General features: G+C 48.0%; 2 protein-coding genes across 2 annotated transcripts in view; one reads left to right on the forward strand and one right to left on the reverse strand.

The window, feature by feature from the left end:
• ATP8A2 (ATPase phospholipid transporting 8A2) overlaps positions 1–23,850 on the forward strand; it is a 641,066-nt gene that overhangs the window by 611,476 nt on the left and 5,740 nt on the right. The window lies entirely within an intron of this gene.
• On the reverse strand, positions 9,023–16,572 carry SHISA2 (shisa family member 2). The gene is made up of 2 exons (XM_045459701.1): positions 15,241–16,572; positions 9,023–11,268 (listed from the first exon to the last, which is right to left on the reverse strand). The coding sequence occupies exons 1-2, from the start codon at positions 15,572–15,574 to the stop codon at positions 10,715–10,717; spliced, it is 888 nt and encodes a 295-aa protein (XP_045315657.1). The 5' UTR covers positions 15,575–16,572; the 3' UTR covers positions 9,023–10,714.

Raw genomic sequence — 23,850 nt, forward strand, 5'->3', positions numbered from 1 at the left:
TTAAAACTGCATGGAGGGGAGAATAGTGGGGTTCGGGGAGACCCTTACGCAGTGGTAAAAGAAACCACCTCTAAGTGAATTTCTTTAATACTCGCGCTGGAGAATGTTTTAATGGAATCTCACTTTCCGGTCTACGTGGTGAAGAGCCCCCGTGGGCTGGCTGCTGACGGCAGGTCCCCAGGAGCTGGGAGCTGAGGGTGCCCCACACGCCCCCTGCACGAGGGAGACCCACTCGCACGTGCAGGAGGCCCCTGGGCCTGTGTGCGCGAAGCTCACGCGTGCGCGATCACGCGCGCCCCTCAGCTCTGCGGGAGAAGATGGAGAGGACACAGACAGACATGAACGCTAAAGAAGAAAATCCCTTCTCAAGCTTGAGAACGTAGCAAAGCAGGGGAGACGATGCCACGGGAAGGGTACGAGGGCTTGACGCAGTTCTCACGCGAGGAGACGAGAGAAAAGCGGGCAACCGTGTGTGCTAAAGGGAGATGTTGGCAGGGCCCTACCGGCCCACCTGACCCGACAGCCGGACGTTTGAGAACCTGGGGACTTTACTGCTAAAAGGCCGAGGCCCCCACTCCCAAAGAAGGGCCTCCAGCGGCCAGGCGGAGGTGGGAGAGCACTGGGCGGCCCAGTTCAGGTGTACTCCTGCCCTGGCTGACACCAAGCAAGGCCGGCTAATGATCTTGAACTCTGCCCATCCCAGGCAGCTGCAGCTGGGAGGGCTCTCAGACGCCCTTTCTCACGGCCCTTCAGAATCCGAGCCGTTTCCCAACACGGGTGGAGGGTGTGTCGAGACGCAGTGGAGAACCACACCGAGTCCTGGCCCCACGGAGCTGACATCCCAGTGGGAGAGACGGACCGTAAACAAAAGAACGTATAATCCAACACCAGGTTCTGCAGCATAGATGGCGTCTTAGCTTGGGCTGCTACAGCAAAACTACCATCGACTGGGGGGGCTTAGAAGCGACAGATATTTATTTCTCATAGTTCTGGAGGCTGGAAGATGGAGATCTAGGAATGACTTCAGCAAGCCTAACGTGTGGGGAGAGACGCGTGCCTTTCAGAAGTCACGTGCTCTGTGGACGATGTCCAAGTGGGGCTCCTCACTCTACAGCAAACCAAAGGCCACTGACACGCATCGAACACCACCGCCTACAGTGCCCTCCAAAGTGACTTACAGCCGTGACGTTCTAACACAGTTCTGACTCCTTTTCGAGTAATCGTAGAGATGGATGTGGGCTTCAATACGATTGGTCAAGCACAGTGTTTATATAACCACGTTGTGAAAAAGAGAAGTCAGTGAATCAAATGAGTTTCTGACACTTCTCAGTAAAAGACTGCTGAACGAATACTGATCCTTAGATAGTCAACAAAGGAACTTTGTGTCCCAGTACATCTTCCGTTAGACATACGATTTCTTAAAATTAATACAGAGGTATTGTACTGGCTTAAAAAAAAAAAAGAAAATGAAAACTAATAAAAAATAAACGAAGAGTGATCACCCCAGATTACTCTCCGCCTTCCAATTTATTGTCAGGAGAAATGGTTTTAAGATGACTCCAGTGGGGCGCCTGGGTGGCGCAGTCGGTTAAGCGTCCGACTTCAGCCAGGTCACGATCTCGCGGTCCGTGAGTTCGAGGCCCGCGTCGGGCTCTGGGCTGATGGCTCAGAGCCTGGAGCCTGTTTCCGATTCTGTGTCTCCCTCTCTCTCTCTGCCCCTCCCCCGTTCACGCTCTGTCTCTCTCTGTCCCAAAAATAAATAAACGTTGAAAAAAAAAAAAAAAGATGACTCCAGTGGTTTCAAACTTTTGCCATCCTCACGTAGTTATGTTGGACCCAATATTTCGAGTCAACCTGTGACAAAAGTCTAGACAGAAGCTGCAAATATCATTCTCACAGAGGTCACCATGGGTCCAAGAACAAAGCCAACAGGACCAACATTCTATTCTGTCTCCGGTATTGTTAACTGAATGGCCATTTGAAATTTTTTGTAGGCAAAGAAGAATCTGTGTGCCACTCCAAATAAAGTCAAGTTATATTGGATGCTCCTTTTCAAGAAGGAGCATCCTTAGGCATTGCCTTGGCCTAAGGAGGATTCAGCTCATTCAATTCCTTTTGAAATACTTAACATCTTTATGGCCAAATATTTTTTCTACCTCCGCAAGTGTTAACAGCATGTGCGTTGTATGCAGGCATTGTGCTGGGTGCTGAGGAGTCATTTAGAGCTGTAGAAGTCTTGGTTTCTATCCTTGAGAAACTCGCTAAGGGGACATGTACACAATTCAACGTGGCCCCGGGCAGCCTGACACAAGGGTACCAGCAAGTGCTGTGGGAACAGGGAACAAAGAGGAATTACACCCAGCATGTGTGCAAGGAGCAGAGAGCAGCACTGTCCCCTCCCTAATCTCTACTGCTCTCAGTTCTTACAGCCCAGTCTCTCAGGGTTATTGGATGACATGAAAAACAGAGGAAAGAGAAAGGATCCCAGTAGAATGTGGCTAGATGAGGTGGGGTTTTTTTTTAATTTTTTTTAATGTTTATTCATTTTTTTTGAGAGAGACAGAGCACGAGTGGTTGGGGGGGGGGGGGGGGCGGGCAGAGAGAGAGGGAGACACAGAATCCGAAGCAGGCTCCAGGCTCCGAGCTGTCAGCCCAGAGTCTGACACGGGGCTCGAACCCATGAACTGTGAAATCATGACCTAAGCTGAAGTCAGACACTTAACCAACTGAGCCACCCAGGCGCCCCTAGATGAGGTTTTAAAGATAGTTTAAAATTTAACCCAAAAACCTTACTTACATAAAACCAGAGCTTCTGGAAAGCAGCCTACAGAACCAACACCACCTCGGGAGAAAGCTGAGGTGGCCAGCCCTGTCGCATTATGTCACTTAATCTGCACAACTGCCCTGTGAGTGGATGACACGATGAGTCTCATTTTAGCCAACTGAGGTTCCATGAGGTTTCCTGACTTGTTACCTACTTGTCAGGGATGGAAGAGGGATTCGAAAACAACTCCCACCTCCTCCCAAGTCCATCCTTTACGTCAAAGGACTGTGCAAAAGACGACTGCAAAGTCCCCAGAAATGCAGCTGTCCAGGGAACGCTGTTAAACCCAACTCCCATGGAACGTTTAGTTTCTATTTTTGCCTTGAAATGAGATGTATGAAGTACTCTGAGTTCAGTCACCGACTTGATACACAGCTGTCCTAAGTAGATGAATACATTTGCAACATCCATGTCAGAAAGATGAGGAAAATCCTAAGAGTCATTCAGCTACAAGGTGTAGTGTCAGCTTGAAAGATGCCGGTTACTGACTTCTGCCCCCTCCCTTCCAGTGCTGCCGTGCGATGCTCTGGGGGGCGGGCGCACCCCTTACCCTTTGCCCGCTGGCCATACTAGGCTCTGCCAACAGGGGGCGCTAGAGGGAGCCTGAAAGGTTGGGGGAACAGAAGGGCAAAGACCTGCCCGGCCACTGCCTTGTCTGTGACCACAGATCCAGCACCAGTTTCCAGCTTAAAAAAAAAAATGGCATTTCCTGGGGCACCTGGGTGGCTCAGTCAGTTAAGCACCCATCTTCAGGTCAGGTCATGATCTCATGGTTCATGGGTTCGAGTCCCATGTCGGGCTCTGTGCTGACAGCTCGGAGCCTGGAGCCTGCTTTGGATTCTGTGTCTCCCTCTCTCGGTCCTTCTCTTGCTCATGATGTGTCTCTCTCTGTCTCTCATAAATAAATATTAGAAAAAAAAATTTTTAACTGGCATTCCCAGAGTGGGCTGCATTGTGTCCCCGGGGGTACCGGTCAGCAAGTGCTGCCTCTCTGAGCGGACAGGGCCCTTCCTTCAAGCCCTGGGTTCTAATACCCCCAACTTCTTCCCTTTGCTCCGTTGGCCTTAGGGATAGTAACTGCCTCAGGCAATCATCAGCTCCGCATTGCCTCAATTTCCCCTTTTGCTGTTTCAGTTCCCTAGCACCTGTTTAACCAATTCCTTTCACAAATTCTCTGTTAAAAATAACTGGTATGACACTGGTCATATCTACTAAGACAAACATCCATATGTCTCCTAGGACACAGCACTTCCTGTTCTGAAACTCCACACAAGAGGGCTGAGGGCTCGTGTTCACCAAAACACCTTTAAAATGTCCCTAACCGCCCCAAATGGAGAGTAACCCAAATGTCTGTCGACAGTAGCGTGGATAAATACAGTGTACGGATGGTATTTCTATATGATGAAATACTACCCAGCGATGAAAAGGAACTAGGACATCAGTCCTAACAGTGAGGGAGGGAAGCATGTGATTCCATTGTTACGAAGTTCAAAACCAGGCAAAGCTAACGTGTGGTGATAGAGATCAGAGGAGCCCTTCCCCTTGAGGGGAACTCTCAGCAGGATTCTGTCTCTCTCGACCTTGATGAGAGTTTATTGAGTTGTACATTTAAGATTTGTGTCCTTTGCTGCGTGTCGGTTATAATTCAGTGGAAAATTAAAATGATTCAATCTGTGTTCCTGACTGGACCCCAGTTGGTACAGAGAGATGCCAATTGGCAGACTAGAAAGGTTCTGTAGGTGTAGCTAAACACAGCAGACATATAGGGAGGAGAGAAAGCCTGTGAATTTACAAAGCAACAGCACAGAGAACTAAGGCCACTTAGGGCATTACAGAGAGCAGTACTGATTCAAGGCTCAGAGAAAGCCAGTTCTGTGCACGTCTCTTGGGCAACCTAAAAACATTAGAAATATAGACTAACCCAGGTAAAACTGGTTATTGAAACAAAAATAAGGAAAATCTAACATAGTTCTAACGTTCCATCTGTCTCTCTATCTGTAGTTGACATATTTTGTCAATATACATTATGTATTTCTTTGTATCAGGCAGGTTGAAAATACCTGAAAAGAAATTAAATTTTATGTGTATTATAAACACCTCGTAGATGCCACTATGTTATATTCTTTATCTCCGCACCGACCCTAGGAGGTGGGTGTGGTGGACCCCCTGTTCCAGAAGGCACGCTTGAGCTCAGAGACGTGAACGCTCACCATTGGTGTTAGAGGTGGATTCTAACATAGGTCCGTCCGACTCCAGAGGAAGTTGGACAGAACCAGTTCTGGCTGAGACAAGGAAAGCTGAGCGCTGCAAACCAGCTCCAGTTTAAAAAAAATCAGTCAAGAATTGAGAACAGAGTCTTGGATGAGATAACCTCACATAATAAGTTATTTCTGTTTCAGATTTTCCTGTGATCATTCTGTACACATATGTATACACACATGTGGTAATTTTATATACATGTTACAGATGGCAATCAGTCTTCTACAGCTGTTATGTCTCCTCAGTAAATAATGTCTTGTGTAACCTATGATTTTTCTAAATGAAAAGACCTACATTTCAAGATGGTTGAAACCAAGATGCAAGTTTGATGTTTGAAATCAATCTTAAGGCCGCCACCATAAACTGTTTACCCCTTTTATCATCCCTCGTTTAAAAGCTTTCTTATTTTTTTTAATTTATTTATTTTGAGAGAGAGAGAAAGTGCAGGAGGGACAGAGAGAGGGGGAGAGAGTCCTAAGCAGGCTCCGTGCTGTCAGTGTGGAGACCGACTTGGGGTTCCATCCACAAACCGTAAGATCATGGCCTGAGCCGAAATCAAGAGTCAGTTGCCTAACTGACTGAGCCACCCAGTTGCCCTTAAACTTCCTATTCTTGACTTCGGTCCAGTTCCTTCGATTGGGGGTGTAAATGTCGGAGGCATTCTGAAGCTGTAACTGTGAAAGGCACAATGACCCCACACAGCCACCTCCCTCCATAAAACTGTAATTTTATCTCAAAGTTATTCTGTCCTGGTTGCTGTGGGGTTATAGTGAATAGTCAAAAATACTGAACATCTTGGACAGGAGTAACCGTGTCTCTAGGGGTTTATTCTTCCATTTTCACTGATAAAGGATTCTATCCAAGAAGAACAGAGGGCAAAGAAAATCAAGGGCAAATCATGCACTACGTAAGAACTGTTTACCTAGCCCATCTTCAATTTTCAGGAAAAGAGGTAATAATTTCTAACCCTTTGTCATCTCTCACTGACTCAACCTCTTCAAGGCACTTGAAGCACAGTAACATGCATGTTTTCAATTAAGAAAAACATTTCAGAAGGCAAAGAAATTTTCTGTGTAAGTATCTTGGAATGAATGGGCTGAATGAAAATAGCTGATCTCCGGCTCTTAAAAACAACAACAACAAAAAAAAAAAAAAAAAAACAGAGAGAAAGGGTGAGGGGTAGCAGGGTGGAAATGTCCTCACGGCTCTACCAAATTAGAAGGAAAAGAAAAGGAGGATTAAGGTTGAGTGATGAGAAATGGTGTTCTCATTTGTATGCATGATTTATTCCTCCTGGCAATATTTAGGCTGCTCCTTTTAAAAAGGAAAGGGGCTCTCACTCTTAAAAACTGAGAACAAACAGGGTTGATGGGGGGTGGGAGGGAGGGGAGGGTGGGTGATGGGTATTGAGGAGGGCACCTGTTGGGATGAGCGCTGGGTGTTGTATGGAAACCAATTTGACCATAAATTTCATATATTGAAAAATAAAAATAAATAAAATAAAAATAAAAATAAAAAATAAAAAAAGCTCTAAAAGTTGGGTCTAAAAGTTCAGACCCACTCCCCGGGCTCCCAGGCCCTTCCCTGGGCAGGCCCCGGGGAGCCCACACACTTCCCTGGGTTGTCAAAGCCACAGCCACCACCACCCCCTGCCTTGAGCTTCCTCCACTCGAGATCATACGGCTTGCTCACGCGCTTTCTTTGTGTCCTACTCAAGAGGCAAGGGAGATCAGCGGAACAGGGAAGTGATCGCATGTTTTAAAATCCTAGAAAGTCCCCTCAGCCGTTACATTATTTACTCAGCGGCAACTCAGCAAGATCTAGTAGGGCCGGCCCGGTTCCTGGGCTGCTTGTTTTCCATCCTGATGACTGACAGGGTTCGGCCGATGTCTGGGCCTGCCCGTCTTAACCCCTCTCCCCAACCTGCGCCAAGCTTCGCCAAGCACATACCTCGAGTCGAGGCCTGCGGTGGACAGTGCAGGCGAATACACATTGTACATCCTAACGCTGCAATTGGGACTGGAGGAGGCCCGGGCTAAGTTAGTGGGAAGTCTTGATTCTGAAGTCCCTTAAACAGAAACCAGCACATTCCTTTTAAGCACTTAAAAGGCTTAATTAAGCAACTAAAAGCTAGCATTCTGTGTATTCACTTCAATGACTTGAGTGACTCACGGCGAAGACGCGCGGCAGACGTAATGTGAATTTGCGGGAAACAGAGCCTTTACCACAATCCAGGAGTATGTGCGAGTGCTGTCACGAGGCAGGGGCCAAACCCTTCCCTGTCCCAACTGTTAGCACCGCTTTTTCTCCCCTGGGTCCAGTCCATTTGGGGACATCCGCCCTGACTTTTCCTCCCCAGCTTTGTTCCAATTTTCAAGGTTTCCCCAGGAAATACTTCTGATGGAAACTTAAATTCTAATTTGTATCAAAATAAGGAGAAAAGATCATAGAATTCGTGGAGTTGTGCAAGCCTGAGAAAAAAAGAGCTCAAGGTAAATTCACTGTATGAAATACTAGTCAAGCATCTAGGATCGTAATCAGAAGTGGAGCGCTAGCCTGAAGTGGGGAATATGGCTGAGGAAATACGCCAAACCCACTTGCATTTGTCTCAACGGTCTTCTAGCCGCTCTGGACGTTGACATTATTGTTAAATTGTAACTTTTCCAGCCATAGCAGGAATGCTAGGAGATGAGTAGTTTCCTGGCCCTTCAATGGACAGAAAGAGCTGGTTCATTTCTTCCTCCTTACAATCAGAGGGTCTGACCTTCCCACACAGAGGGATACAGGGATACAGTCCCCAGAGCCATCAGGACTCAATGCTGAAGGTTTACATACAGAAGAAAATGTACAGCAGCAAACTATTTTCCTATCTGTAACTGCTTTTTTCTTTTTTTTTTCCCCAGCACAACTTTAAAATAGTTCTACTGGGTGCAAATTATACCTTACAGATTCCGATTTCATGCCAGTAAGGAAGGTATCCTTAAACCAGGTATCTGAACCTTTTACTTTGACAGCTAAACGTCTCTAGTTTTTATCAAAATTGAAAAGATCTGAGGGTGCGTCCAATGATATTATTTATACTTGGGGGAAGACCAGACAGCACTAAGTGAAGAACTCATTTCGTTTATTAAAGCGCATTTTTGCTTTAATCATATTTAGTACTATGTAGAAAGGAAGGAAAGGTTACACAATTTTAGAGAAGCTGGCACTGTATGTTTTTAAAAAAGCTGTTGAAAATGTCATAAAGGGACTCCTTCCTCCATCAGGTAAGGATGGGCTAGATTAGGGGTTGGTGAGCTAAGACCAACGGCCAAACCTAGCCCACTGCCTCATTTTTACGGCCCGAAAGTTGAGAATGGTTTTTACACTTAGAAGTTGTTGAGAAAAAAAAAAAAAAAAGCAAGTATTTTGTGACATGTGAAAATGGTATGGAATTCAAATGTCGGTGTCCATCAGTGAGGTTTTATTGGAACATGGCCATACTCCTCTGCTGTTTTGTGATAGTGGCAGAGTTGAATAGTTGGTAGAGACCATCTGGTGTGCAAAGCCTAAAGTATTTACTCTCTGGCTCTTTCCCGGAAAAAAAGAAAGAAAGAAAAGTTTGCCAATCCCTAGGCTGAGTGATCTCTGAGGTCCTTTTCACCTCCAAGCTTCTAGGAAGTTTACTTCTTAGATAACCCAGAATCCTCCATCAAAGACAATGTGTGGAACATACATGAACCTGATAATACCGTAATCCCAAAGACTCTCTTTTGTGTCAATACTCACAGAACGTACATAGAAACTTCCAAGACATTACTTTTAAAGGTACGCTCTTGGCTCTAGAAAGCAATTCTTTAGAATTTTTAGCAGTTTTATCACATTAACAAGTTTAAAAGACCATCCGAAGAGTTACCAAGTAAAAACAAAAATGAAAAAAAAAACCCAACTCCCTTGAAATTCATACCATAAAATATTTATTAATAAGTAAAAGGATTCCCCTGCCTTTGTTATTAAAAAATTTTGAGCATCTTTGTGGATACCAATTGCCAACAATGGTTTTATATCATTCAGTCATGAGAGAGAGAGAGAGAGCGAGAGAGAACAGAGAGAGAGCTGAGCGAAAAATAGGGTAGACAGAAAATGGATGGACAGTTGGACATATAAACTATCGATATAAATATAAATGTGTGAAAGACCATACCTTACAAACGGTTTGTTTAATTGCAAATCTTGGTTGTGCCAGCAGATGGAAATACAGTTGCACATACTTAAACTTACTTCTTTTAAGCAAACAGTACAGATTCACTTGAATTTCATAACTCAGAACATTAGTAATGAATACAGTGCTTGTTGAGGACTACAAGAGAGAGGAAAACAAAAACTAACTGTGAGGGAAGAAAGGCAAGATCTCTTTGAAAAGCTTTTCTCTGGACCCCGTAGTCCCCCCCCCCCCCCGCCTGAAAAATGAGCCATTCTGATAACAAGAGTATGAAAAGCCTCATGATTTGCAAAGTATATTGTATTTGTGGTTTACATTTCATCCCAAGTCTCAGATTATGGCTGAGAAGTTATACTAAGTATCGTTGTAAAGCATTTCTTTGAATTTTTATAGGAAAACAAGAAAATGTTTTATCAGATCTAGGCAGAAATGCTGATCTTCATTTATAACAGTAATTACCCGCACACGGTACCGTATAGACATGGGGATCCGAAAACCGAATAGAACAAAATGCCAAGCCATACCACACGGTAAAATTCCAACTCACTTGGAGAAGCAGCAGGTGGTAACTTATGATTTCAATATAAAAACATCTAGTTACGTCTTCTCAGATGTCACTCTAAAGTCAGAAAATTAGATGATACGATCAGGAATGAGATGAACGGTTGTATTACTACACCACCCGCTACTTAAAAGATTAAAATAGTCCCAGAGTTCTGAAATGTCATTAGTTAAGTAACTATACAATTTCTTTCAGTCCCTCTTTAATGTAGAAAATCACTTTGTAATAAGATCTCTACACAAGGTAAAAAAGCACAAAATAGACCAAAAAAAAAAAAAAAAGCACAAAAATAGACAAAATATATCTTTTTACAATGAAATTAGGATGTGCCTGTAAAACACTGAGATCAAGGACCCAGCTCAGGGAGTTCGAACTGGATCTCCTTTTATAGTAATTCTGTCTTTACATCTTCCCCTGAACCTTGGATGCTTATAGAACTCTTACCCAGGTAAAAGGGAGGGAACAGGTATTCCGATCTTGGACAGTAAGAAACAAAAAAAGAAATAATCGCAAGGATCCGATAGAAACCCTCAATCTGTCCGTTCACAAAATCCTTCCGGCAGTCGTACCTCAAGGGCCCTTACGGCCTCAAGTGTCTGTCACACCACCACGGGCAACAACACGGGCATCTCCAGATGATGCTTTTTTTTCCCCGTCATAAATCAATCACGCCCCGGGACGAAACCACATCCAGAAAGGCTAACGTGGAAAGAGACGTTTTCGTACGGCTGGGGGCAGACGAAGCCATCCAAGAGAATCGGGCCGTCCACACCAGCCACACGGGCGGACTTCCACTTAGAGAATTCTTCCTGCATCCCCGGCTTCCCCGTGCTCCTGTCCCGTGCAGGAACCCGGCGGGCACCCTGAGCTACACGGTCACAGCTGGGTACATCTTCTGCTCGCTGTTGGTGTGGGGGAAGGGGGCTTGGATCTTCCGGTAGCCCGTCTGCAGGCTGTCCAGGAAGGGGGGCACAGGAGTCAGAGGCCCCGAGTCGTGCTGCACCGCGTACCCCACGTAAGGGGGGTGCAGGAACTGCCCTTGATGGGGCACGATCTGGGTGGCCTGCTGACAGTTCAGCACGGAGAAATTTGTGGGCATGTTGACATACACGTTGTTCATGGTCCCCTCGGGCAAGCAACAGTTGGTCTGTGACCTCGTTGGGGGCGCCCGGGCCCCCGAGTTGGCACTGGAGCTGGAGCTGGCAGCCGTGCTGGACTGGCGGGAGGACGACCCTCGCGAGGTGCTGGCACTGGGGATCATGGGGATGGTCTCCATCAGGCGGCTCCCTCCGGGGGCGCGGCTCTGCTGGGGCTCCTGCTTCGGCCGGAGACACCTGCAGCAACACGCTGCCACCAGTGACCCCAAGATGATGAAGGCGACGAAGACGGACCCGACGATGAGGAACGGTACGTAGATGGGGACTGAAGGATAAAAAACGGATCATCGTTTACTGTAAGAACAGTAAAAATCAGCGCTTGGAGTAAGTGCGCCACGCCCATACCCGGAACCGAAGGACCCAGGCTGGGCCAGTCTCTACTTTCTAGCGGCCCACAGGATGCCCGGTCCCTCATCAAGTACGCAGGGAGGGCGGTAGGGCCCTGTAGGCGGACCGGCCCCCAAAGCAAGACTGTCAGCGTTCACAGCTGAGGCTCACCAACTGCAACACTGAGACGAATGTCCAATTTAGCAAAAATACGAATTGAGGGGCGCCTGGGTGGCGCAGTCGGTTAAGCGTCCGACTTCAGCCAGGTCACGATCTCGCGGTCCGTGAGTTCGAGCCCCGCGTCAGGCTCTGGGCTGATGGCTCAGAGCCTGGAGCCTGTTTCCGATTCTGTGTCTCCCTCTCTCTCTGCCCCTCCCCCGTTCATGCTCTGTCTCTCTCTCTGTCCCAAAAATAAATAAACGTTGAAAAAAAAAATTAAAAAAAAAAAAATACGAATTGAATGTTTTGAGACTTCTAAAATTCCTACAGTAACTGAACTGCCTGAACTGAAGTCTGCCCTAACAGATACTTGTCGGATCTGCATAGAAATGAATTAAATTTCTGGGGGTGGCTCAGTCAGTTGAGTGTCCGACTTCAGCTCAGGTCATGATCCTGTGGGGTTTGTGAGTTCGAGCCCTGCGTCGGGCTCTGTGCTGATGGCTCGGGGTGTCTCCCACTCTCTCTCTCTGCCCCTCCCCTGCTCGCACTCTGTCTGTCTGTCTGTCTCTCTCAAAAATAAACATTTAAAAAAAAGTTTTTTAATATTTTTAAAAAAGAAATGAATTAAACTATTTAAGAGTGGTTCCCCCCCCCCCCAACACACACACCCCCTGGAAGCTATGTTCTTTGCAGACTTCTCTTGCCATTCTTGAGCTGTTATTTTTTTCACAGGCAAGGAAATCAAAAACTTTGGTCTAGCCACAGCCGTTTCCAAATCTGTAACGCAAGGCACAGGGGTCATCGAAGAAGGGTAAAAAAAGAACAAAAAAATACAAAAAACCACCACACACACTTGCCTCGCTGAGGGCTGGTCCTTGGGCCGTGGGCCCCCCCGTGGGCACTGGATGGTGGAAAGGTGACGTGACTCGCAGTAAAGGAAAGCTATTCCAGCCACGTGCAGGTCAGCATGAAACAAGGTACCGAACAGAACAAATGTTGGGAGCAACAGGACATCTGTTCCAGGGAGAAGGGCAGCCCCATGATCAAGAAGGGACCCAGGCAGGGCCAGGGTGGCTGGAGTAGGGCAGTTACACCTGCAGTTAACAACACTGGGTTCTGTATGAAGAACTCCAGGGAAAGCCTGCAGACCGTGGAGCAGGGTGCATCGTATTTAACGAGTAAGGTTTCTTCCGAAAAATAACGTACAAGCGGAAAATAAAAAGCCTTCCTCAAGTTGGCAGCGAGTTCCATTTTTACACTGTTGTACTGAGAACAATCTTTTGGAAGCTCTGGGGATGGCACTCCAGGACTTTCAGAAGCTAGACGCAGGCTGCCGGGGACGGAGAATCGGGAGACAGGAGGCTGCGCGGTGCTTCAGAGCCACTTTGGAATTCTACCCCGTGTCACCGAGAATCTGTTTTCTGATGGGCTCCTGCCTGTCGCCTTGGCTTTTCGATTGGAAACTACATAAGGACAGGGACTAGGGCTCGCTGGTCTCGGCAAAGCCTAGAGCACAGGGGTGCAGGGCAGCACTTGGGAAGAAGCCCAGCTCTGAGACTCCTCAAGTCAGTGTTATTAGAAGACACTGCCACACGGAGTCCTGGAGGAATAATGCCTTGTTAAGTAAAACGTACTTTATAGGTAGGTCCCAAAGGCCGACCTCTGAAGACTTCCTAAACCTTCAGTGCTGAACACTGTATTAATGTCGCGCCCCGGCAGCAGGTAGAAACACTTGCTACAGAGTTTGCAGCGCAGAGGGTTTTCAGATGAGGGTGCTGTTCTAACAGCATGATCTCTGCAGCCCAGCTATGACGGACCGGAGCAGTGGACGCTGGGCTCTTCCGTATGCATGTTATAATTATCTCATTCTCTAAATTAGGATACCAGCCCTAAATGGGTTATTGGGATGTAAACAAATAAAAGCAAAAAAAAAAAAAAAAAAAAAAAAAAAAAAGGAATACTCCAGACATCCCAGCAGAAACTAGCTGAGTTCAGTGTAAGTCCACAGAATGAGTTTTGGGGGGAAAGAACTGTTTTCCTTCCAGGGTTTTTCATGGGGGTGTAAATAACCACACAGAGGTAAAGAACGCAGTGCTCCCATAAACCCTGGGCGCAGCCTGATTAGGCATGTTGACCGTTTTGACTGCAGAAGAGAAGTCAGGGGAACAGAATGTTTAGGAAAAAGGATTTAAAAGAGTGAAGAAGGCGTCCACCTCACAAGAAGCCAGCCGCCTTCTGGTCTGTCCAAAGTCAGCCCAACTTTTTTTTCTAAACTTTTTTTTTTTTTTTTTAATGTTTGCTTATTTTTGAGAGAGAGACAGAGAGACAGAGCGCAAGCTGGGGCAGAGACAGGGGGAGACACGGAATCCAAAGCAGGCTCCAGGCTCCGAGCTGTCAGCACAGAGCCCGATGCGGGGCTGGAACCCAGAAAGTGCGAGATCATGACCTGAGCCAAAGTCGGATGCTTCACCGACTGAGCCACCCGGGTGCCCCTCAACCCAACTTTTTAGAGATCACTCATGAGCCCAGCTTAGCAGAGACATCAAGGCAGCAGCAGTTCCGTCTTTGGCTCGTTTCTCAAGGCTTTCTTCCCCAGTCACAAGCCCTGCAACCGTGAGCTGGAGGAGCTGGAGCTTTAAAATGGCACCTTTTCTGGAACTACCCTCCGTTCTCCGCTCTTCAGACTCAAGGCAGCGGGACAAGAGGAGTAGCTTGCTAATAAAATGCTTGACTGCAAAGGGAACAGCACTGAAGAGAGCTGCCTCTTACCAGGCCCAGGAGACAGTTCTGGAAACACAGGTGCCACTCAGTGCCAAACAAAGCTCAGGTAGCTTAAACCCCGGCTCGGGGCGCTGCTAAAAAGTCCTCAACATAACCAGCTGCAGAAAACGGAGGAGACGTCCATTCTGTGAGTTTGCCATCGGACCTCCGCCTCTACCCTGGTGCTAAATCCTCCCTCCGGTACGTGGGCGGAGACCCTCAAGGGAGGTGGTCTGGAAGGTTTCTGAACACTGGAGGAAGTGGAACTCATCAAATTCGTTTGTGGATGTGTGCTCTCTCTCCGGCAACTTGAAAAAAAACTATTAATTTGAAAAAACCAAAGCCACAAAGAGCAAGCTTGGGCACGGTTTTAATATCACACCTACTAAGTCTGACGTGGTATGGAGAACTGTCCAGAAACCAGAGAGGCCCGGGCCGTGCAGCCGAGTGTTCCAGAGGATTAGAATTCCCCGGTCTGTTAAAGTGCATCACCCACAGGAAAGCCCTGAGGAGCTGCCTGCCTTCTGCGGAGCCTTTATGGACGAAGGGCCCTCGCCAAACCTCTGGCTGCGGTCGCGCCCTCACCGTTTCCAGGGGTCCCACCAAGACACTCACTCTTACTAGAAGTTAGACCTATGGAGACAGGAGGCATGGGAGAGCGTTTCAGAGGTCCTCGGCCAGGAGGAATGCGGGGCTGTCTGCACCCCACGCTGCCTTATGTTTGTGGTTTGCTTCTGAAAATCCAAGCCAAACTGTTCTTTAGGGGGCAGACAGGGAAACTGAGGCTCAGGGCAGTGAAGCTTAGCACAAGTTAAGAGCTGCTCCAGGATGCAGACCCCCCCCCCCCCCGTCCCCCGCAACCTCCTGGTCCAAGCCCTTTTCTGAAATTCCATCGCCCCTAACTCCTCTCGGGTCTCCGGGCTCCCGGGCCCGTGCCGCGCGGGCAAAGCCAACCTTCCTCCCCTCTCGCGCTCCGACCCGCCCGCCCTACCTGCCGAGCCGTCTGGGCCGTCTTTGTCCGCCCGGCCAGGCTCGCCGGCGCCCTGCTGGCGGTCGTTGTCGCAGCCACCCTGGTCCAGGCGCGCCTCGGCGCTGGAGCAGCAGTAGCGCAGCGCGCAGCTGCCGCAGCAGATGGTGGCGTCGCCGCCGTCGAAGCGCTCGGGGCACTGGAAGCCGATGCGCCAGACGCCCTGCGCGTCCAGCCAGCCGTGGCAGTACTCGCCGCTGGCCCGCGCCCCCGCCGCCAGGAGCGCGGCCAGCAGCAGCTGCAGGAGCGAAGCGGCGTTCCGAGGGGAAGCGGCGGGCGAGCGGCGTCCGCCCCACATGGCACCACCCTGCGCGCGGGCGGCGAGGCTCCAGACGGCGCAGAGCGGTCTCCGGGAAGTCGCGGCCCCGACGACCAGGCTCCCGGTGCTGCGGCGGCCGGGACTGGGTCGCCTGCCGCGGCGCTCCCCGAGCGGGCCTCTCGTCCTCTGCCGCGACGTCCAGGAGCCGACGACGCCGGGCTGCTGGGGCAGGGGTCCTAAGCCATCCCTCCCTCGGCCGGGGCGGGATGCCGCTCGCCGGTCCCCGGGGGCGCTGCCTTGAGAGCGAGCCCTCGCTGATGGAACGCTCTGGGCGCAGAGTCAGAGGGGCCCCGGAGCTGCCGGCCCGCAGCCCCCGGAGGCTTCACCCGCGACGGGAGCCTCCGCACGCATCCCCGAGGGGACGCTCACTCCCGCCGCCGACCCGAAGCCAGGTCGTTGCCGCGGAGGTTCGACCTCGTGGTCCCGCGCGCAAGTCGGGAAGCGGCTCCGCTCCTTTACTGCCCTCTCGGGCGGCGAGAAGGGGCCCAGAAAGGTGGCAGCGCGCGCTGGGCTCCGGGCAGCAAGTGCAGCGGCCGGCCGCGCTCAGGCTCCCCAGCCCCGAACTCGGTCCGCATGGCTCCGGCCGCGCCGCCCGGGCAGCGCTGCCCTCCGCGGGGCGGACGGCCGATCCTCCCGGCGCACGCCGGCGTCCAGGACGTGGGCGACGGTCCGGCGCGCCCCCGCCGCGGTCCCGGGAGCCTGGCTGGCTGGCGGCGGCGGCCGCGGCTGCTGCTGGGCGCGGGTCCAGGCGGGCGGCTCGCCCCCGGCTCCCCCGCTCCGCCTCTCCCGCTGCAGCTCGCTCCCACGGGCGCCCGGCAGCCTCCGTCCAGCTCTCCCTCTCCCGCTGGGCGCCGCTTCCCTCGGGAGGGGCGCGCACCGATGGGAGCCTCCCACGGAAGTTTCGGTCCTCCGGGCTGCGGAAGAAGCCGAGGGCGGCAGCCGCCCGCACGCTCACGGCGCCCGGCACCAAGCCAGCTCCGACTGGGCTCGCCGCGGCGCTGCACGGCGTTCTTATTAGGGGCCGGCGGCTCCCCGGGCGCGCATGCGCGCTAGCGCGGGCTTCCCTCCTCCCGGGTACGCCCCGAGACGCCCGGAGCCCTTCACCTTCCGACGCCGGTGGGGCGGCGGGCCGCGCGGGAAAGAACGCAGCTCAAACAAACTGGGCCTTGCTAACGCAGGAACAGCAGTAATCGTAATAAAAGCAAACTGCGCTTGCTTATTGAAGATCCTCGTCCTTCCGTCCGATTCTCAAGACTTCCCCCGCGAAGGATTATAGTCACTTCCCATTTTTACAGAGGGTGAAGTTGCCGCTCAGATTAAGCGTCTGTCTCAGCTTCCAGCAGCTCGCGTCCTGGCCACGGCTGGTCACGGGCCACAAGCGTGGACGTGTGTGTGAAAGCGTTCGCATGCCTGGGGCTGCGCCTGGTGGGCTCCAGGCCTCCACCAGGTGGAATGAAGAGACTTCGGTGAAAGCATTATAAATTTGGCCACTGTCTAGATGATCTGTGTCGGATTTTTTCTTTCCATATTTGGGCGTGGCGATTTACTGGATTTAAGCAGAAAGGTGCCTCTGTTCAACATTTGGCCTTACGGGTGCAGACAGCTGCAGCGAAGAGGAAAACAAGGTTCAGACAGACCAGAAATGCGGCTTTGATGAAGGAGAAATTAATAGCTTCTCCCTTGCGGAAGCTAAAACAACAGGTGCTGATGCTATTAAAGCAGCAGTGATTATTTTTAAAAGAACTAGTGACCCTTCCGACACGGTCTGGAAGTCGGCGGACCTGGTATCTAGGCCCAGCCCTACCAGTAAAGAATGACTGCATTTTCTTGGCCTCAGTTTCTTCGTCTTTAAAGTGGACCATGGGATACGATAACCACCAAGGTCCCTTTCAAGTAGGCGACCTTAGAACACAAGGCAATTTCATTCACGGCCAAGACACTGCTGTTCAAACAATCATGGGGCACTTGTGAATGCCTGGTAAAGGCACAGATTCAGACATGGTTGACATCCTTCCACTCTCCCCAACAAAATCAAATGAAAGGAAAATACCTGTCCTCTTCTCCCCGCCCCCCCCCCCCATCCCAAAGAACACCTCATTCTTTTCACGAAGCCTGTCTCCGAGCATTGCGCTTAAATCCATTGCTTCGGGGGAGCTATTTTTAGCTTCATAAAATTATGTATTTTTTAAGTTTATTTATTTTAAATTTTTTTTTTCATCGTTTATTTATTTTTGGGACAGAGAGAGACAGAGCATGAACGGGGGAGGGTCAGAGAGAGAAGGAGACACAGAATCGGAAACAGGCTCCAGGCTCTGAGCCATCAGCCCAGAGCCTGACGCGGGGCTCGAACTCACGGACCGCGAGATCGTGACCTGGTTGAAGTCGGACGCTTAACCGACTGCGCCACCCAGGCGCCCCAAGTTTATTTATTTTGAGACAGAATCCCAAACAGGCCCCTCGCTGTCGGCAGAGCCCCCCACAAGGGGCTCGAACTCACCAACCCAGTGAGATCATGACCTGAGCCAAAACCGAGAGCCTGTCGCTTCATCAACTGAGCCACCCAGGCACCCCTAAAATTATGTATTTTAAATGCACCAGCCACCAACTCTTTTTAACCTAATATGTTAACAAAACTTCAACGTGAAATTATTCATTCAACAAAATCACGCTAAAGTCTTCCGGTAAGTGTATGGTCCTCTGTGTTGGGTACTGGGGATGCATCAGGAAGCCAGACATCATGGACGTTTCCTTCAAACAGAGCTCAAAGTCGCTGGGGTAAAACAAATTGGACAAAGAGACAAAGAATTGAATAGGCAAAGATAATATGATAAAAGCTATGACTGGTGGTGTACAGGTTAAGCACATAACCTGAAGGTCAGGAAGGAGGGAAGGTCAAAAAAATCCAGCCCAAGTTCTGGCCCAACTACAAAGCCTGCCCAGCACACTGCTCGTCCCCACAGTGCCTCCTACAGAGGGCCCCGGGACTAACTGTGAGCTCTATACCAATCACCGGGTGCTTAGGTATCATTGTTTTCCAATGGGACCATAAACTGATTTGGGGGGCGTTCAGAGGGTTAATACTTTACCTTTTTATTCCCCCTTTGGGAAAAATGAATACAAAAGAACTGTACATTTCTCCAGACAGTCCCTATCCCACACCCTTCTTCCACTATCCATTAATCCTCCAAAAATTCTGAGAACTTGTCAGAGTTTATTTATGACGAGAGCGACGTTGCCCATTTCCACGTTGGGATTGATTTGGTGACAGGGTAGGGCCACAGTTTCAACACAATACGTTTTTCTCAACCAGTTCACAATTTAGTCACCGGCAAACCTAGAAATGCAGAGCTTTGAACAAATGCGTTGTCTTTTCTATTGTTGTGTTCCTTTATTCTTTGAAAATTAAGGAGAGGCCCATTTCATAGTTACTTTATGTGGTGGTTGATTGACTTCAAGGCTCACATCCTTAAAACGTTCTGTTCATTCCTCTGGCTTGTTTTTAGTTTTTCTTTGCGTCTCTAGTATGTCGTATTGAAATTTTATAAGATGAGTTGTCAAATACTTTTTGAGCTTCTCTATGGGAGGTGCTACTGGGGGATGTTAAGTTGGCCTTGTTCCCTTCCATAAGAAATAAAAAGAAATTCCCTCACTGTCCTTAACAGACAGCCTACACTAATTTTACTAATCTCTTCTGAGAAACCATGGCTAGAAATCATAACATATAGGTAGTAGTAATAGTAATTTATTATAATCAAAACTAAATGTCAGGCAGTCTGCCAAAGTATATTTAAACACATATGAAAGAGTGCCCTCTTCTCTTTCAAAAAGCTTAATTCTATAGACACTTGCTGGGGAAGTATATTTTCAGATAATTTTGTCTTTCGGTCTGTGCCTGTGTATACGAATAAAATGCAGTCGATTCAAATACAGATTTCTGACATATCTTCAGAAGTACAAGTAGAAAGTCATATAACTAAAGAAATGATTACTTATACCTCTGCTAACTGGAGTTGATACAAATCATATGGAGGTAATCATATTTCATTTGGCTAGCAGTTCTAAACGCTGCAAAATCTGCAGAGTTTTTCTGCAAGTTTCAGCAAGAGCAGAATTTTCTTACCATCTGTACACCAGTCAGCAGTCTGTTTAGGAAGAATGGCTTTCACTGGGTTCATTCATTTTTTTTTTCCTCCTCTTTTATAAATAGGAGTAGTATTGAAAATTCACATTTGGTTTACCAGAAGTTCTTTTAAGTTAAAAGTGTTTGTGTTAACAAATGAGACCTCAAACCCAAACAAATATGCTAATTTATGTTGCTTTTAATTTTGCCTTGTGGTTACCTAACCTCATCTGAAAATAAAAATGGTCTTAAGGTTTTGAAAACAAACATCTCTCTTGTTGCTTTTAAATTTCTCATCTTTCATCCTCCTCTTTTTCCTTGTAATTGATATACTGACTCTCAGAAAAGTAATTTCCATATTTTAAATTCTTTTTTTTTCCTCATCTGTCATTAACTTTAAACATTTGACATACTTCTCTCCCTCCCCCATCCTCACCCCTAACCTCGGGGTTTTAATGAACCATTTTTCCGTTGATTTTGGTATTTACTACTGATATCTTTTCTTTTTGGAAATACAGAGTTACAAACCATCCAGGACTTCTTCCAACAATGCTGGAATATCTGAAAGGGTGGCATAAACAAAATCAACCTGGCATCCAAAGCCTACAGCAAATATATGCAAATCATGTAACTGATAAGAGCCTAGTATCCAGAGTGTATATATTCAAATCAACAACAGACAAGTGATCCAGTTCAAAATCAGGCAAAGGGCTTGAACAGACGTTTTCTCCCACAACCAACAAACGCACGAAGAGATACTCAATATCATTAGTCATTAGGGAAATGCACATCAAAATCACAGTGAGATACCATGTCGTACCCGCTAGGATGGCAATAATAAAAATAATAATAATCAGGAAATAACAAGGATTAGAGAGAATGTAGAGAAATGGGAACCCTTGCATCCTACTAGTAGGAATATAAAATGGTGCAACCACAGTGCAAGGCAGTTTGACAGTTACTCAAAAAGTTAGACATAGAGTTACCATATGACCCTGCAATTCCATTCCTATGTATATATATCCAAAAGAAGTGAAAGTGTGTGTCCCTGTATATATTTGTACACAAATGCTCATGGCAGCAATATTCATAATAGCCGACAAGTGGAAACAATCCAACGTCCATCAACTGGTGAACAGGTAAACAGCTCGTGGTATATCCACGTGATTGGAATATTATTAAGTCACAAAAGGTAGAAAGAACTGATCCGTGCTACAACATGAATGAATCTTGAAAGTATGCTAAGTGAAAGAAGCCAGACAGAAAAGGTACATATTGCATGACTCCATTTATAGGAAATGTCCAGAATAGGCAAATCCAGAGAAACAGAAAGTAGATGAGTGGTTGCCAGGGGCTACGGGGGAGGGAAGAAGGAGAGTGACTGCTTAATGGGGTTTCCTGTAAGGTTGAAAATGTTCCAGAACTAGATGTGAGCGATAGTTGCGCAACATCGTGAGTGCGCTCAACGTCACTAATGGTAAAAGTTACGTTATGTGTATTTTACCACAATAAGAATCCAGAACTGAAAGAAAAAGCCTGTGCCCATGAAACTAGCTATCTGCCCATGATGTCACATGAAGGCTCTGAAGCAGGTTCACCAGTTTTAAGTCTCTGTTCTCTTAGAAATGAATAGTGCTGAAAGATAATCAGTTAAGGAGTCCTGTGACACAGCCGGATCCTTCTGAGTAGAATTCTGAGCCCCTAGGTTAATGTTGCAAATCCTTTGTTAGAGACTAACTTATATCCCCACCCAAGTTCATAGGCTGAAGCCCTCATCCCCAGTGTGACTGTCTTTAGAGACAGGGCCTTTAGGGAGATGATAAAAGGTCACAGGAGAATGGGCCCTAATCCAATAGGACTGGTACTGGTGTCCTTATGAAAAAAGGAAGAGAACCCAGGGATGGGTGTGCACAGAGGCATGACCGTGTGGGACACGGCAAGAAGGCGGCCATCTGCAAGCCGAGGAGAGAGGCCTTAGGTCAAAAACAATCTCGCCAGCGCTCGATCTCAAACTTCCAGCCTCTAGAACTGTGAGAAATACTTTTCTGTCATTTCAGCCTCCCGGTCTGTGCTATTTTGTTGAGGCAGGAGAGCAGACTGGTGTCCCATGTTCTGCCCAGTCCTTCAGCCTAGAACACCAGGAATGCCCTAAGACAACCGCGAGGGCCTCCTGAAAACGCAAGGCAGCTTGGGTCCGAGCTCTACCTACGGACCAGAGAGGAATGACTTGAGGTGACAGGGATACGCCCTAAAAACAGTGTGAGAAAACCGCAGGTCCATCTAGAATAAGACACAGTAAATGCGTGCTGATTCAAAATGGTAGGAAGATAGAGTCCGACTCTTCGCCAGAGTGGATTATCACACAGATCTGGTTTCAGTTTACCCCCAGAACCCTTTATTTGTGTCCCTACTGATGTAACTGGAATTATGGTTCCTTTGGTCTTCCTTTCTAGGCCGTGAATCCTTGAAGGCAGAAGTCAAATCGCACTCACCTTTGAGTTCCCACCGTGGTGGGGTGTGGAGTAGGCTCAGACTACCCAGTCAGTAAACGTTTACTGAGCGTGTGTGTGCCAGGCACAAGAATACTCGATATTGAACTGAAGCGTTAATTGTAAGGAATTTTAAACCTTACCTAAATAGTAAAGGCATCCTGAGTGTAGAAGCTTGGATATGAAGTATCTGGGAAGATTAGGCTAAAGAGAAGTGGTGCTCAGGTGAAAATGCTGGCGCAGTGAGTTCAGAGGGAGAGAATTCCCAGCCAGAGACTCGCGTGGCCTCACCTACGCAGACCTTTATTCGAGACTTAAGGTGAGAGACATTTTGCAACGAGAGAAGATGCGAGAAAGGGGCAAGCTGTGCTTGGATGTCACCGCGTGAAAATCGACACGTAAGCCGCCCACGGGGTTGGTGCCAGCAGTCTTCACGGGTGGCAAGAGTAGCTCCGTTGTGCCGCCGTCGGTGGTCTTGACGTTGCCTCAGTGCCAGGTTTGGTTGGGGCAGTGACGGCCCCAGCACCTGCTGCAGACGCGAGGGGCATCGCTTCTGTCCTCTGTGTCTGAGAGCCAGCGGTGGCAGGAGGAAACTGCACCAGCCTCGGGGTCACCAGAAGAACGAGTTTGAGAAGGGGACGCTCTGCGGGGGGATTCCCACAACTAAGAAGAATCTCTGGGTCCGGTGCGGCTCCTCCCTGCAGAGCAGGAGAGGGTGAAGAAACGTCTAATCTCGTTATGTAGCCCGGAATTCTGTCGTTTCATGTCCAGGCTAAGAAACTAGATTCCTTGAATATAATTTCCTATTATTTATGAAAATAATTCAGGAGGCACTTTGGATCACAGGTTCCTTGGGATTGCACGTTATTAAGATCATCGTTTTTATGACCGGGTCATAGGAGGGAAAAAAAAAAAAAAAAAAAAAGCCCATTTATCCTGGGTGTTTAGATTTGATGTAAATAGGAATTTCCTTCATCAAAGCTGCTTCACCGGTCTCCTGGTAAAAACATAAAAAGATAAAAGGACCACTGTGCTGCTTATTTTAGCAAAAACGGAATGATGGAATTCACAGCGCAGCGCAGCCTCCCGGTAATTATCCTTGTCCAAAGGCTTTAACTTTTCTAAACCAAGCCCTCCCCCGTTTTATGGCTTCGACCTTCTTTTTGTACCTTTTGAATTCGTAAGAGATTTGCTTTGGCTTTTGCAAGAAGTCAATCTCTCAGGAAACAATTGAATTAAACTTCCTATGTGTTTAAAAGTCCTTGGGTAGTGGCTCACATCTGCATTTCCTCAAAATGTCTCCATTGGAAGAATAAAGAAAGAATGTTCTGCATTGTGTAGTATTCAAATGAGCAGAAAAATGTGTAATGAGTTCCATATCCTACAAACGTTAGCGTCCTGATAACACCTTAAGACTTGTTAAGTATTTCAGACCATTTCACAGCCTTACAAAATTCAAACATTTCTTGCTGGATATGGTAAGTTCTTATGTAATGTAACAGGTGCCTGGAGAGTCTCCAGTTTACTAGCCTTCATTTCTTAATTAGAAAGAAAGTGTTGTTTTCCTTTTAATGTTTTCATGTTAGAAAATATACTTGAATAGCTATAAGACTGAAGCCCAATCAGTTAATAACTACTATTTATTG

Source organism: Leopardus geoffroyi, chromosome A1 (assembly GCF_018350155.1).
Source record: "Leopardus geoffroyi isolate Oge1 chromosome A1, O.geoffroyi_Oge1_pat1.0, whole genome shotgun sequence".
NCBI classification, from domain to species: Eukaryota; Metazoa; Chordata; class Mammalia; order Carnivora; family Felidae; genus Leopardus; species Leopardus geoffroyi.